The sequence below is a fragment of the Synchytrium microbalum genome (genome assembly GCF_006535985.1).
Source record: "Synchytrium microbalum strain JEL517 chromosome Unknown SmJEL517_scf0051, whole genome shotgun sequence".
Lineage (NCBI taxonomy): Eukaryota > Fungi > Chytridiomycota > Chytridiomycetes > Synchytriales > Synchytriaceae > Synchytrium > Synchytrium microbalum.
The window spans coordinates 37,560-52,383 of record NW_022158400.1 but is presented as its reverse complement, the minus strand read 5'-3'; the positions used below and the strand labels follow the sequence as shown (position 1 = coordinate 52,383).

The following is a 14,824-nucleotide window of genomic DNA, read 5'->3' as shown; positions in this document are numbered from 1 at the left end:
AAATACTTATGGGACACCAATCTTTCACAAAAATCTCTTTTCAACACGCCAAAAGACGGCGAGAACACTCTCCCTCTATTTTGTGCTTAATGAGCCAAGTTGGGCTTCTAGTTGTCGAATCTTGGCATCTCTTTGTGCGAGTACGTTCTTTAAATCATCGTTTTCCTTTCGAAGAGAGTGGTATGCATCTTGATACTAAAGAAAAGAAAATGGTTTCAGAATGGGCTCAAACAACCAAAAAGTGCTGAAAAGGTTCCGCATTACTTACTTCCTTGTCAGTGGAGGGTCCTTTTGGAGACGATAATTCATTCAGAGACATGGCCGATGTAGTGAATTCCTTGGCTATGGGTGCAACGAATCCTTTCTCGAGGTTTATCATGGTTGGTGGTTTCGTCTTTCCTGCAAAGAATTCGTCAGAAGTCAATGCCGGGTCAGGACCAGGACAATCAGGGAAGAGATCAGCTTGGAATGCATCAGACTATAGTGAAGATATAGAATTAGAGGTAATTAGGCAATCCTGGTGTCCTTTTCTTGTCCCGGTGACCGCCATTTCTTTCTCGCGACATTTGATGATTCCGTATTGTATATAATCATACCTTTCGCGGGACACGGAATGAGATAGGTTCAATTAAGCTTGGGTGGACTTTGTATGCACGAGCGACTTCCACTGCGGAAATGTCACAAGCTCGTTTTGGTACAAATCCAAGACCACGAGCTGGTTCAGATGACTTGTATTCTGACAAGAAGTACAAGCTGTTCTCGTCATCAATGAATTCGTAGTAACGAATGTTACCATCACCCTATTCCAGTTGGGAATATGTAAGAACCAGTAAATAAATATCCATAAACCATATCACCACCAAAATCGCAATTCGACATAACATCCCCCGTCACGAGGTAATTGACTAACCTTGCCGGCAAGATACAACATGTTGGTACCCTCGTCAAAGTATGGCATCAACATACTATGAAAGAATGACTAAATTAGAAAAATGGCGAAAAAGAGACCGCTGATGGTCCATTTGACTCACCCAGAGGCAGTGTCAATAGATTCTTGTTTTACAGGTTCAGCCATACTCTTGTTATCCCAAATAAAGACTTGACGATCGCTAGTCTTTGAAAATCCAGTAGTAACCAACTTGTCTGTAGATCCGAGCCAGGTGATACGTGAACCTTTAACACCTTCATGACCTTTTGCTTCAGATACAACCTTGTTTGCACGGACGTCAAAGACACGAATCTTCTTGTCTTTGCATGTGGTGGCCAACAAGTTTCCATTCCAGTTCCAAGACAAGGCGTTTACGATATCGCCATGACCAGTTAATTCTACGGCTTCAGTTCCTTTGGAGATATCCCATAATTTGATGGTGAAGTCTGCAGATGCGGATGCGAGGACATTGTCTGCTGTCGGGTGAAAGAGGACGTGTCCGACCTATATATCGTGCATGAGTTGGCAATATTCCACAATTGTTTGCAAAGAACACATATTAAGCTACGTACCTTACGACCATGTGTGCTGAGAGTGAGGACTGGCGTGTTAATGTTGGCAGTTGGACCTCCTTTAGGAATCGTCCAAACCATAACCTAGACGTCAAGAATCATGGTGTTGGCTCGTGAACGTTCTGAATCGTTGAGACGGTTTTTCGTCTCTATGGCCGATGAGCACGAATCTCCAATGTCGTCATCATTGACTTCATCTATCGAGTTATCTAGTATTTAATTTACCTTGCAATCCTCGGAAGCCGAGGCAATAACGTGGTCGTTGAATGGATTGAAGTCCGTGTCCAGCACGGCAGCAGAATGACCATTGTAGACAGCCATAGAGTCACCAATCTTTCCGACGCTGGAGTGAGGGATGACGGCAAAAGCACCGCCTGAATATCATGGTTGGGAGTAACGAGGTAGTTGATTGTATGGGGGAAATTCGTGTGAGAAGGAGCATTGAAAATGGATAAAGTAAATACAGTAGAAAATAAGATGATTTATTGTTGGTATTGTGGGCGTGTCGCGTTGATAGCATTGTATGGCATGTTTCACTCACCACCGGAAGCTTCCAAGTTTATAGAGATAAAGTATTGATTTGCCTTGACGAGGTTGGTGTCCCAGGCACTCCGAGATACCTATGCAATAAATAATAAATCATGTAAGAGAATGTAGTGAGTAGGAAGATACACGAGAAGTGAATGAATTCAAAACAAGTTGCGGCCATGGCTATGAGAATGTTGATGTCGGGGACATCAAGAGTGGAGGAGCAAGAATGGGGAGGAGGGAATACCTTAATGTTATCATAGCACTGGTCTCTCTTGCTGGCAGTTCCGAATACGTGACGGTATTTAGAGGCACGAACAAATCTCGACATTTTTGACTATATTTTATCTTGATGAGTGTGGGTGAGGTTATCAACAGGAGAGGGGAGCCTCGAATGGTGCCTGTGTGGATTTAATGGGGGATGTCGCGATGCTTCAACGGTGCGTTGACAAGTGCCTAGGTATCAGTTCGGGAACCACTGATTGATGAATGGGTTGTTCTCTGAGGACAGAGTGGCGAATGACCTACGGAATGCTGCGACCCAATTACATATTTATTCAATTTTCTCATTCATCACGTACTGACCGCCGTGCCTTGTCTGAAATGAGCCTATTGGACGTGACATGTCTGATCCTCCGGAAGAGATGACTTGAGGCTTCAATGTTTAATAGTACACGTGCCAATACCAACTACGCTGCATTTCGTACAATTAGATTTCGCATGTAGTCATTCCTTAGATCTAGTTCCCAGAAGCTTGCATCTATTTTTCTGCTCTTCATTCCCCTACAGAATTGCAATTAATCGTAGTTGCTTCATTCCCGAAGGTCTCAATCTGAGACCACTCAGAACAATGGCCGCCGTCGCCAAAATCAGTAACTATCTATTTTGCATCTTCATTAGTTGTATCTGCTAAGATCTAACCCAAATTGCTGCCATAGATGACATTGCTGCACATATAGGAAGTACACTATGTTTAAGAATAGGTCCAAAGTCTGGGCGTGTCATGGTCACTGGCGGCGAAGACAAAAAGATTAATCTATGGGCTATTGGAAAGACTACTCCTTTACTCGTGAGCATTCAACCAACATCTGCCATCAAATCGACAAATTAATCACAATCATCATCCACCCCTCACCGTAGAGTCTCTCTGGTCATTCAACCGACATTACTGCAGTCACACTAGACTGGCCTGAAGAGATCGTGGTCGCTGGTGCTTCTTCTGGAACAATAAAGCTATGGGATTTACAGCATGCAAAAGGTGGACATCTTATTGACCTGCTCCTTCCTTCTCTCGACATACAATGACAAAATCACCCTTTCCTAGTCATTCGAACGCTACCTGGTCACAAGAAAGCATGTACTTCTGTCGAGTTTCATCCATTTGGAGAGTTCTTTGCTTCTGGTTCGGCCGATCTAACTGTCAAGGTCTGGGATATACGTCGCAAAGGCTGTATACAGACATATCAAGGACATGCTGCAGCAGTTTCTGTCTTGAAAATAACTCCAGATGGGAGGTGGATTGCGTCTGGATCTGCTGATGGTACAGTCAAGGTACATACAGAATACCGAATTTCGCCTCGCTCTCTTTACGTGTGCCTCAAGAAGCTCACCACCATATACAAAATCTAGATATGGGACATGACTGCCGGAAAACTCATACATTCATTCAACGAAACAAAATCTGGTATAATGTCAATGGCATTCTCCCCTGCCGAACTAGTATTAGCCACCATATCCTCCAATGGAATGTCGAACTGCTTTGATCTACAGTCTTTCGAATGCATATCATCATGTCAGTCGATATCAAGTAGTAATCGTGTCGACGATCAACAAGACGAGGGACGATGCATAGAATTTCATCCTGATGGAGCCGCTCTCGCTCTAGCAACTTCACATTCATTGCAAATATGGTCCTGGGAACCTCCAGAATGTCATTCGAATGTTCCTGCGCAGTGGGGACGTGTGGTGGATATGAAGGTGCTCCCAGACGAAAATAAACTGGTGGCGGCTTCTATAGATCAGAACTTTGTGCATTTATGGGGTGCCAATCTAACGGTAAGGCAAAAAACGGATTTGCTACGGAGATACTGAACCATAAGCTCACTTGCTCTATATATCTCGCTCTCCATTTCTAGAAAATGAGTCCATTCATAGAAGAATCTGAGGACATTGAAACTAGAGAGACTGACTCAAAGTCACACACGACTGCTGCTCTAATGGATGATCGCAATTCTTCACCTGAACGGTCTAGCTCTCCTTTACAGTCCAGAGTAATGGAAGGTCGTAAACCACCAGATAGCCTAGCGTCGTATTTTGACAAGGCATCCAACAAGCCTACAACATCGAAAGAATCAAATATTCGATCAGGTCGAGCTGATGCTACAGACCCTAGTATAAGGCAGTCCAGAAGCAATCGAGCTGTTGATGTTGCAGACTCGAAACCCAGTCGAAATGAAACCGCAGAACCTAATATGCCAACGAGAAGTAGTCGGGCTGTTGAAGATCAAAGAGACATACGTGAATCTAGATCAAACCGAATCGATCATATAGACTTTAGAGACAACTGGGATTCTCCAACGGGCAGATCAACAGATATACCGTCATCAGATAATTTTACAGATGCCAACAGCCAGTCAAAGTCTATAGACAATACAACGTCGCAACGAGCGCCGTCTCCAGAGTATACGGATAAACGAAGTACGACAACAATACCAGCACAAGAATACGGACGGAACTATCCATCTCGAGATACTAGAGACGAACGGCCTATTCGACCACAGCAACAGCAACGAGAAACTGCTGTTGCGCCAGTTGGTAAAAGGGCGGACGAATCCAAATCTACGGCCTTCACATATCCACATCTACCTGAAACACGTAAAGCAGCACGCCAAGATTGGCAACCTCAAGTGCATCAACCTGTATATGATTTGAAAAATGACGAGGCTGGAGCGGTAGCAGGACGTGGGAGCAGTACTAGTAGGAGTAATACAGATAGTGATAATTCTCGTCCGAATGTGATTCCCGCTAGTGGTGAGAGACCTTTAGGTCTGGATATATCAAAGTTTGGACAAGTAGGCAGTGTGGAAAACAGTAGAAAATTATCAACATGAATAAGATAGGGCTGATTTTTCCTTGTGATTTTTTGCAGGCTCCAGAAAACGACCTCCCATCATTGTCTTCCGAACTGTCTCCATCATTGACAGATCATCATGCATCCGTCGTAAAGGCTCTCTCAACACGCCTGACTGCCTTACGTGCTGTAAGAGCAGCGTGGACCTCGTCTGGATTACGAGGGGCTATGGATGCGTGCCTCGCATTTCAAGACTTTAGTGTTTGGGTGGACTTTCTAAAAGTCTTGGCCACAAAACCGAAACTGTTGACATTGGACAGTTGTTCGCTATTCCTGCCCGTGCTGGATGAGTTATTGTTTGCCGTTTACGAAGAGTACGTCCCATTACACATTGCACTGGCTGTTTTTTCATCGCTCACACTTCATGCTCCTCCGTTCTCTGCGCAGGTATGTAGTGGTTGCATGTAGCACCATTCGCATACTGGCTCGGCACTTTGGGAGTGTGATTGTTGAGACACTAGAATCATCAAAGCAGTATGGATCTTCGGGCATTGACATAACTCGTGAAGAACGGTAAGAATATCGTGGTTTGAATTACATTCAAAATGAGACGCTCGAGTCTGTTATAGTTCGATCCTTACTCTTTGTTTTTGCCCATCCCATCAGAATTGAAAAGTGTCGGGCATGTCATCGAGGATTCCTGACAGTCGCAAGGACACTGAACGACCTACGACGTTCCACTGGATCTGTAGGAACGGCTGTGAGAGACGCTATAAGAGAACTAGAGACACTGTCATTCAGCAACTAGCGTTAAAGAGTGTATCTTTGCAGATATAAATACTTTTTGGACATTAAAACATCATGAGAACCACCAAAAAACAATTCCCGCATATCTTGCAGTCAAGGTTGAATGTGTGCTGATGATTTATATGTGCTTGTAGTTATAATATTGGTTTACAGGGGTTGTCTTATGCATTTCTTCCGTCCTTTCTCTTTCTCCCTCGTTCAAAAATATATACGTTGCGCTTGCAAAGCAGTAGATTCATTCGGACAATACGGACACTTGAATCTCGCACTTTGGTTCCCCTTACACAACCTATTCAACGAATCCTTATTCACAACATGTCCACAAGCCATCATCATTGGGTAATTCTCTTCCGTAGCTTGCTCCTTACTGACAGGACAAGCAAACACTGAATGAAACTTTTGCGTATCTAGTAACGGCACTTCGACAGGTAATTCACCACTACTACTCCATTCTAGCCCCGATCGTTCTTTTAATATGGTGGTCATTTTGGCAATGGTTGGGAGTGCTGATGCGCCTACTGTTACTGATACGTATAAGGGAGAGTCGGATGATAGACCTAGTAGTGCACAGAATGATCTGGTGAAGGCTGTGTGTGCGTCGACCCATAGGTTTGGGGAGAGGAAGTCGGCGTATGGGGATTTGGGGAGGCGGGTGGCGAATAATACGGAGCCTAATAGTCGTTGGATTTCTATAGAAACGACCTAATGTTTCAGTTTGATATGTCTTGTTTGGCGATATAGAAATGACAATGCATTCACGTACCCTTCATATACTGTTGAGCAAATGGTCCAAAAGCATGCTTAGAGTAGAGGAGTGCTCTTTGCACTGGTTTTTGATCTTTGGTTATACCAGCTGCTACGTTTTCTAGGCCACCACCAGTCAGATACTGTATAAACTGTAATCGATGTAGCTGGAATTCGAGTGATGATCTATAGATAGGATTAGTTCAATATGAGATCAAGAGGAAGGAGGTGCAACAAAATAACAATGTGCCTGAAGAACAAAAAAACGACAAGACGAGCGATACGCATACCCACCCTTGTTTCTCTAGCTCCTTTCGATGTTTCTGAGCCCACACAACAGCCTTGCTCAATCTCCCAGATCTCAACTCCTCACGTATATCAAACATTTCCGCAAACTGATCCTGCAATGCCTCAGACACCATCACACCCGCTTCATCAGCAAACACAGAAGCCAACTCAAATCTCCCCTCTCTAACAAAATGGCCATGCAATGTATTATTCAACACAGCTTCCTTGTCATCAAAAGCATTCGGATAGTCCCATATAGTATCCAGATCAGTCTTGAATCGTTTGTCTAGTATTTTATTGTATTTGGATGTTGATGAGTGCAATTCCTTGTGCGATTCGAGGATTTGGGAGGACATTGATTTGAATTTGGATGCTATTGCTGTGGTGCATGATGAGACTATGGTTGGGTCTCCTTGGGATATGCGGTTTCGCGCTGTCTTGACTGCTTCCAGAAGAGATTCGATTCCTTCCAGTGTTGTGTCGGTGCATGTCTTTTGGCGCTTTAGCACCTTTTCGTATTCTCTGCTAGCTGAGTCCATAGCTCCTACTTTATCTACCAATATCCTATGGTTTGTGTGCTTGCTTATGAATGTTTTGGCAAAAGATGCTGGAGAGTGTTTGGCGAAGAAGAGTGGCAAATTACCAAATTAAGGAGCTATATTTCAAGCCTCTAAACTTGAACTTGTTGTGCAATTCAACGTGTCTGATCAGAATGAACGCATTCAACACGCTGAAGAATCACCTCGAGAAAGACAAGTATCGTTAAAATGTTCATGGGACAGATTGGTATTTCCTTTTCCTTTATCGAAATCTCGTTTTCCTTTATTAAATTCTGCGATACAAAAGCTATACAATTTTCTTTGACTCGACTGACTTCTTCGACTCGACTGGAGTTTGTCAATCAGTCTTTGATCGCGATCCTTCTCCTATAGAAATACGAGAAAAATTAAGTCAGGAGGGACTGTCGGCAGCGCAAATTGAACAAACGAAATGTGAAATGTGTAAACAAAATCCTACCAGCCCCGACACTGTCATTCCCACCGACAGCAATCATGGTCTTGACCACAACAATCAAAACAACAAGCAACACTGCAACAACAGTAAACACAATTCCGACTAGGTTTTAGACGAGGATCACTGTTAGATTTGAAATTCATGTTCCAGCGAGTAACCAACAAAACTTGCGACCACTTAGTATGCATAACTTACAATCATACGAAATGTCTTGATACTGACAGCTATCTCCAGCCCATACTACAGGTTTCCTGAATAATTTAAAGGTCTCAGTACACAGGCTGATCCGGCAACTCGTACACTGTCATCTTACCTGTTTGGCAGCGCAGTTCCATTATCAGCCACTTGACTGGTGCCACATGTACACAAGTAGCATGGAGCATGGTTTGGTATAAGAGCATGGGCTGTACATGTGCCCCGACCAGAGCAGTTATTGAATAGCCTGGATAATGAGATGGGTGTGAGCAGAACAAGCAAAGGAATTGCGTAGCACAAATGTGAACTCAACCCGTTGCAAGTAGTAACGTCTTTTGGGCAACTGGTACTTGTGTTGGCGGCAACTTGATTAAACATTGAAGCTACAACTCGCTTTCTTGGCAGTGGCGATGAAGTGGAGACTGTCATGATTTGCACAAATCCATTTGGCGAGTTACCGATATAGTCGGTAGTAATCTAAATATCAAAATATGAGACTTCGTAACGAGGCACATGGGACGAGGTCTAACGTTTGCCATACCTTTTGTACAAGGTTCTTGACACGCTCAGCAGCAGATGTGTACTCTTCTGAATCAGCACCTTTATTCTTGAGGAGTATCTATCGAGGCAGAGGAATGTCAGGTATTGCGCATCGCAGACCGATGTAACTTGGCTAGCAAAAAACTCACATCGAGTTGAGAAATCGAGATGATATAAAAGTTGGATTCTGTGGCAGGTGGTTGAGCAAACAATTCCTCCACGACACCCAATTCAACATCAAGCTGGTGAGTTTAAAGGTTTAGTGATGGCCGACAAAAATAATGAACTGTTCTTTATATAGAGTTTCGAGTGATTCTTACCAGAGTAGAGGTAGTGGCTTTATCTTGATATACGCGTTGAGCAACACGAGTCAAAACCTTGCCTGGTTCACTAGCACTGGGTACAGCCAACATTGGTTTGTTGTCGGCAATCAACAATCGTGATACACCAGGAACGAACGCTTCACCACCGCGTTCCGAAGTGATTTCCACTATATCGCCATTATATATTCTGGACATTTGGGTGGCGATATCGTCAGTATATGCCACGACATTCAACGTCGAGTCGTCAAAGTTGAATGTTGGTGATGTGGCGAGTATGTCATCGTTGGGGCTGTCAGGCCAACCAGATACGAGTAGGAATAAGCCAGCAGGAGGGGTATTAGAGGTCCAAGATTTGGTGAATGAGATTGCAGGATTATTTAGTGGATGTTGGGATGATTGTAGGTCGGGTGGAATGGGCAGAGCATGGCTATAACCAAACAAGTGCGATTGCACTTGCACGAGTTCTGCCCAAGAGATATCCTGCGGATTACTTGGGCTAGTTGGTAAGAGAAATAGCTTGCCTAGTCGCGTATGTGAAAATCAATCAAGACTGCGATATGCCTTCTACTCGTATCAATGATGACGTACCTGCTAGAGCCAATTGAGCCAGGAATATTACAGATATCAACCGTCTCATACTTGGCCTATCGAATGTCCTTACAAGAAAGTCGTAAGAAAGGAAGAATCTAATAAACGATAGCAAGGAGGGTCAACCCAACAAAAGCGTCTAGTGAAGAAGGGCAATATTTTAGTATTTAGTATGAAAAGTCACGCGTTGCTACACGTAAAACTATATGCAATATTACATCAAACGTGTTCTTTAGCAACTTTATCAAAGTCCAAACTCTCAAGGAAGGAGTAGTAGCGGAGAGCGATGGCAGACAAGAGACGCTCTGAAGAGAACGGTGGTGCTCTTATTAAAAGAGCTAGAGCTGATGAGGATGGTACCGTTATTCCGGGTGTATCTGAGCAAAAGGTATGCAATTCCTACTGTCTACATTCAAGCTTGATTCAATCGTAAAATGTCTATAAACAAAGCATTCATTCGTCTATATTTATCTCATTTCCGTGCATAGATCGCCAGAACTTCCGACTTGATGGCTCCTATAATGCAACTGACTGGTCATCAAGTAGGACACATTGTGTTTTTCATCCTACAACTAGAGTCTGACTGCATTTGCTGCTCTTTAGGGCGAAATATTCAGTTGCAAATTCAGTCCGGATGGTCAACATATTGCTTCTGGCTCCTTCGACAGAGATATATGTAAGCTGAGAGTCAGTCGTGAAATCCAACAAGATGTCTTAACGAATCAACTGGTTTTTTCTCTAGTTTTATGGGATACTTACGGAGAGTGCAAGAATTACAATGTATTGAAAGGACATGCTGGTGCTGTACTAGAGGTTGCATGGTCCAAAGACGGAAGGTCTGTCAATGGAAACCAGCTACCATTCTATTCTTACCTTAGCATTCTAACACATCCAACATCTGCTGCTTTAGCCACATATACTCAGCAAGCTCGGACAAAACCGCCAGTATATGGGACGCAACTGTCGGCGAACGACTAAGAAGATTCAAAGGCCACACAAACATCATCAACTCCATGTCAATATGCAAACGTGGTCTAGAACTCATTGCTACAGGTTCAGACGACTCTACCATTAAAATATGGGATTCAAGAACAAAGGAATCTGTGGAATCATTCACTGATAAATATCAAGTAACTGCTGTGGCATGGAGTGATGATGGTAGCTTGGTATATTCTGGTGGACTAGATAATCACATCAAGGTAAGGTTTACTCTTCCGCAAATACATGCACATTCGTCGCATCTGGAGCTCTTCTTCTGTTTTTCAAACTTGAAAATACTCATTCTTCACATTGGTTAGGCGTGGGATTTGAGGAAAAAGGACGTGGTGTATACGTTAAAGGGTCATTTTGATACCATAACCGGATTGAGATTATCACCTGACGGCAACTATTTATTGTCCAACGCCATGGACAATACTGGTAATTACGCCTCGAGCTTCGGCTTGTTTTCCTGCTGAAACTCAAATCTACCACTTTGTCTAGTTCGAATTTGGGATGTCAAGCCTTTCGCAGTAGAAGCATCTAGAATGCTAAAGGTGTTTGAAGGCTCGCCACATGGTTTCGAAAAGAACCTATTAAAACCATGCTGGTATGTTGCCGAGCTTAAAAAGAATCTGAAGCCTCCACCGCTCACAAGAGTTTGATTTTTTAACAGGTCTCCAGATGGCGATTATGTTGCTGCTGGTGGTGGCGATAGAACTGTTACCGTGTGGGAGGTAGCCACACGCAAGATCCTATACAAGCTTCCAGGTCACAAAGGGTGTGTCAACGAGGTGGCCTGGCACCGTACGCAACCTATAATACTGAGTGCAAGCAGTGATAAAACCATGTTTTTGGGTGAGATTGCTCCCAGCTAAATCATAGGATGGGACAGAGACCCGTTGTACAGAAAACAAATACACAATCTTGCAAGCAATACAGAAAATGTAAGACCATGGTTTAATGTTGTAAATGGTTCTATTCATTGTACAGATATGAGTTGCAGAATATACACGTAATCATCGGCGAGGAGGGTTTGTATCAGCTAAAGAATCTCGCAGTGCGCGTCGAAAGGCTCTAGCATTTGGCAAACTGAACCAAGTGCCAAAGACCCCAAGGCTATCCGTGATTGAGCGTGTGAATAAGCATCTGCGTGCTTGCAATCATCCAACATATTGCTTGAAAGCCAGACTCAAGGAAACTCAACTTACAAAAACGACTCGTTCTCAGGCACATCCACAATAGAAAAGAACTTGTAGTCTTGGCGAGTGTATAGCATTAGAGCAGCATTCGAGACGAATTTGCGTTCCAGCCAAGATGTTGAGCCATTTTGCTGTAAGTTTTGTTCAATGTATTTTCGAAACGAGTCAGAGTCTGGGTTCTAGTCAACGATAAGAGTCCAGTTAGTACAGATCTTAAGAAAAGACTCTCAGGATCTTGCAAGCATGAAGACCAATCGCACTGGTGGTTTTCATCAGGAATGAAATGTTGATGTTGATGAAAAAAGAGTGTAGCCAAACAGTTACAGTAGCAGCAACGATGATCAGCGAACAAAGAAACTGATCTCCAAAATCTGGCTTCCTTGTGAAGATCTTCCTCCAACTGAACGAAATCTTCATGAAACAAATGCTTTGGGCACTTACTGAGGCAAATGCGACAGCCAGAAACGCGATGAGTAAGGCGCTATTGGTCTGATTTCCCATTAATGATCAGCTTTTGGCTCTAACTCCTCTTCTCAACTACTACGGTGTAATTAATACGATTTGGATAATCTTGCAAATTGATTTAACACGAGCCCAAAAAATACTTGTATTTTACACTGTTTAAATATGAGGAAGTGGAATACTGTAAACTGTAAATTTTAAATCAAGCAGCCGACTTGAGCTTCAGATACTCCTCATACCTAAAAATCAAGTCCGTGAGCAAAGTGGGCTAGACAATTGACAGCTCCCTCGCAACATACGTGATCGTGTATTTGGAGCTTTGGTAACGCGTCAAAACAATCTTTTGTCGTACTTGGTCTGTGATGCGACCAGAATATCCACCCTTTCGTAGTAGTGAGTCAATAGCTTCAATTTTCGTCCAACCTTGTTCTGGAGCCACTTCAGGGAGATAGGTAGCTGAATAGTTTAATTGAATGTTTATCAGATTACTGTCATAACTGATAACTTGGACGTTCACTTGATACCAGTTCGTTTGTGATTGTCATGATCTCGAAATTCGATCCAGATACCATGAGTACCCAACTATGTATCGAGAGTTCAAGTTTAGAGGAGGATCAAATCGTCGTTGTAAAACACAATTCAATCGCTTGCCTCCCAGTCTAGGTAGTTGTCTCCGTCTTCGAATTCAGTCAACAATGAGACACCACAGGACAAGTTTGGGATTTCCTTGGCAGCGATAGGATTGAAGCGGCGATCTTTGAGAGCACTTTGGAAATACAAAAAGTCAGCCATCGCATATGTTTGGTGTGAAGACACTGGCCAACAACGGATTACCTAGTCAAGGAATACTCCTTCAGTCCTCCATGCAAATACATGGCCTCAAAGTTGCCGATACAACCTCGTAGACGTCCATTTGAGGTAGTATGCCAAGAAACAAAGAGTGGACTAGTAGTGTGTGGGTGTTTGGTGGATCTGATTAATAACTCTCTCCAAACACAAGATTAATTATGATGACACGGCATACTATTTGGCGTTATCAAATTTGGGTTCGGCGACAGGATCACGGACATCGTCAACGTGGGCTACAAGCACGTCAAAGCACTAAAGACGATCAAGATTCGAATGAGTGAATTGTGTGCCAACAACGGTTCAGCGTAGCAGCTTCGCAGGAGACGATGGAATGCGATCCAAGGATGCTTACATAGACACAGTGCCATTTCGTGCAAGCCATTCGCCGTCTCCACTGCCGAACTTGGGAGCTTTCCTAACGCAACTTGCTCTATTGAGGGTGTTGAGATGCAAGATCTGTAAAGGGAGCTGTTCCAGGAGCTGTTTACACTGGATCCAGTCGCGTTGCGTCAATCAAATAGAGCTCTGGATAGTGATTACTTAAACAACACGTTGAAGCATGCAATGTTGCTTTACCAAAAAAGCAACTATATTTTATATGCTACAGAGATGCAATGAGACTACTACTACCACTTTGCCATTTTTACATATACTAGACGAATATACCTTTTCACATTTCATTTCAGCTTACAACAATATGGGAGCGATAATTCGGTACACAAGACCCGAGATTTCATATGCCACGAGTCCCAAAACTAGTGTACCTAAAATTCCTGTGACTACAGTCCACGATCCCATTATAGTCCATACAGACATGCTACCAAATCCGATGGAATCATAGTTTCGAACTTGATCGAAAAAGGTAAAGATCTCGGGAATGACTCGAATAGACAAGTATGTGTTGACCATCAGGATACAAATCACAGCGAATTCACGTGTGGATACTAGTTTGGAGATATCAGCTCGGATTACGTTAAGCATGCCACCCCAAATCAAGGACAAGACCGAGACTACAGGGGCCGAGAGCCAATACCCACCGATCTTATAGAGAGAGCGGGTCCAGTTTGCCGTTGGTGGTAGAGTGATGATACTTATGCATGATATTGTAATGAATAGCCCTATAAATGCGATTTCTTTGAATACAGCTAGTGGTGTTATTGGTGGTTCAGGGGCGACAGGTTCGGACGGTGGTGGTGGGATTATCGGAGCAGGACGTGCTATTTGAGTTCTTGTAGGTGGCTGCAGCTTTCGAGGGGATTGAGGAGGAGAGGGCAATCTACTGTCTATGGTATTTAAGGTTTCAATCCGGGGACGTTCTTTGTTGATCAGAGGCGAATCTCCATCGTCCGAGTCACTCCAGTTCAATCTTCCTGCATAGAATCCTGAATCCTGCCTGTGCCTCTGCATGTATTCATTAAGAGCCCTGGGTTGGTCAAACTCGTCGTCGAGAGTTTCGTGTTGATGATGGCGAGTTTGTTCTTGTTGCATGATAGTTGTTGTAGATTTCAGGAAAAGATCAGATCTAGAAAGCAATAAATATAAGGTTGGCGACTAGACCGAATCTTGTTTACTATTCTCGAGACCAAACTCAACGCTCGTTTCTTCAAAAAACGAAACAGTGCTGTTCTTACCAGTAATATGGCAAGTAAACTGAGACGGTGATGATGACTGTCTTTATGAATACTAACTGATATTCGTCATTGCACTCTCTTATAGCTTGCTGCTCATTCGCCAGC

General features: G+C 43.4%; 9 protein-coding genes across 9 annotated transcripts; 2 read left to right on the top strand and 7 right to left on the bottom strand.

Moving 5' to 3' along the window:
- Positions 1-75: 75 nt before the first annotated feature.
- On the bottom strand, positions 76-2,359 carry SmJEL517_g05500 (uncharacterized protein; the record flags this gene model as incomplete). Its single annotated transcript, XM_031171426.1, has 9 exons — positions 76-195; positions 269-478; positions 597-800; positions 911-965; positions 1,032-1,432; positions 1,501-1,584; positions 1,726-1,874; positions 2,042-2,120; positions 2,276-2,359. The coding sequence occupies 9 exons, from the start codon at positions 2,357-2,359 to the stop codon at positions 76-78; spliced, it is 1,386 nt and encodes a 461-aa protein (XP_031022606.1).
- Positions 2,360-2,878: 519 nt separating this feature from the next.
- Positions 2,879-5,906, top strand: SmJEL517_g05499 (uncharacterized protein; the record flags this gene model as incomplete). The annotated part of the gene is made up of 9 exons (XM_031171425.1): positions 2,879-2,900; positions 2,967-3,097; positions 3,169-3,286; positions 3,353-3,579; positions 3,658-4,083; positions 4,164-5,099; positions 5,177-5,472; positions 5,546-5,671; positions 5,765-5,906. The coding sequence occupies 9 exons, from the start codon at positions 2,879-2,881 to the stop codon at positions 5,904-5,906; spliced, it is 2,424 nt and encodes an 807-aa protein (XP_031022589.1).
- A 197-nt stretch (positions 5,907-6,103) lies between these two features.
- On the bottom strand, positions 6,104-7,476 carry SmJEL517_g05498 (uncharacterized protein; the record flags this gene model as incomplete). The annotated part of the gene is made up of 3 exons (XM_031171424.1): positions 6,104-6,594; positions 6,669-6,835; positions 6,944-7,476. 3 exons carry the CDS (start codon positions 7,474-7,476, stop codon positions 6,104-6,106), a joined length of 1,191 nt encoding a protein of 396 aa, XP_031022590.1.
- A 358-nt stretch (positions 7,477-7,834) lies between these two features.
- SmJEL517_g05497 (uncharacterized protein) lies at positions 7,835-9,646 on the bottom strand (the record flags this gene model as incomplete). Its single annotated transcript, XM_031171423.1, has 9 exons — positions 7,835-7,863; positions 7,955-8,053; positions 8,147-8,202; positions 8,265-8,393; positions 8,460-8,623; positions 8,688-8,765; positions 8,836-8,928; positions 9,007-9,530; positions 9,598-9,646. The coding sequence occupies 9 exons, from the start codon at positions 9,644-9,646 to the stop codon at positions 7,835-7,837; spliced, it is 1,221 nt and encodes a 406-aa protein (XP_031022581.1).
- Positions 9,647-9,883: 237 nt separating this feature from the next.
- SmJEL517_g05496 (uncharacterized protein) lies at positions 9,884-11,453 on the top strand (the record flags this gene model as incomplete). The annotated part of the gene is made up of 8 exons (XM_031171422.1): positions 9,884-9,985; positions 10,086-10,139; positions 10,201-10,273; positions 10,340-10,433; positions 10,508-10,796; positions 10,896-11,016; positions 11,080-11,185; positions 11,252-11,453. The coding sequence occupies 8 exons, from the start codon at positions 9,884-9,886 to the stop codon at positions 11,451-11,453; spliced, it is 1,041 nt and encodes a 346-aa protein (XP_031022582.1).
- A 329-nt stretch (positions 11,454-11,782) lies between these two features.
- On the bottom strand, positions 11,783-12,278 carry SmJEL517_g05495 (uncharacterized protein; the record flags this gene model as incomplete). Its single annotated transcript, XM_031171421.1, has 2 exons — positions 11,783-11,956; positions 12,219-12,278. 2 exons carry the CDS (start codon positions 12,276-12,278, stop codon positions 11,783-11,785), a joined length of 234 nt encoding a protein of 77 aa, XP_031022583.1.
- Positions 12,279-12,441: 163 nt separating this feature from the next.
- On the bottom strand, positions 12,442-12,811 carry SmJEL517_g05494 (uncharacterized protein; the record flags this gene model as incomplete). The annotated part of the gene is made up of 3 exons (XM_031171420.1): positions 12,442-12,478; positions 12,539-12,695; positions 12,757-12,811. 3 exons carry the CDS (start codon positions 12,809-12,811, stop codon positions 12,442-12,444), a joined length of 249 nt encoding a protein of 82 aa, XP_031022584.1.
- A 67-nt stretch (positions 12,812-12,878) lies between these two features.
- SmJEL517_g05493 (uncharacterized protein) lies at positions 12,879-13,470 on the bottom strand (the record flags this gene model as incomplete). Its single annotated transcript, XM_031171419.1, has 4 exons — positions 12,879-13,005; positions 13,074-13,184; positions 13,264-13,340; positions 13,441-13,470. The coding sequence occupies 4 exons, from the start codon at positions 13,468-13,470 to the stop codon at positions 12,879-12,881; spliced, it is 345 nt and encodes a 114-aa protein (XP_031022585.1).
- Positions 13,471-13,775: 305 nt separating this feature from the next.
- SmJEL517_g05492 (uncharacterized protein) lies at positions 13,776-14,576 on the bottom strand (the record flags this gene model as incomplete). The annotated part of the gene is made up of 1 exon (XM_031171418.1): positions 13,776-14,576. The coding sequence occupies one exon, from the start codon at positions 14,574-14,576 to the stop codon at positions 13,776-13,778; it is 801 nt and encodes a 266-aa protein (XP_031022586.1).
- Between the last annotated feature and the right edge of the window lie 248 nt (positions 14,577-14,824).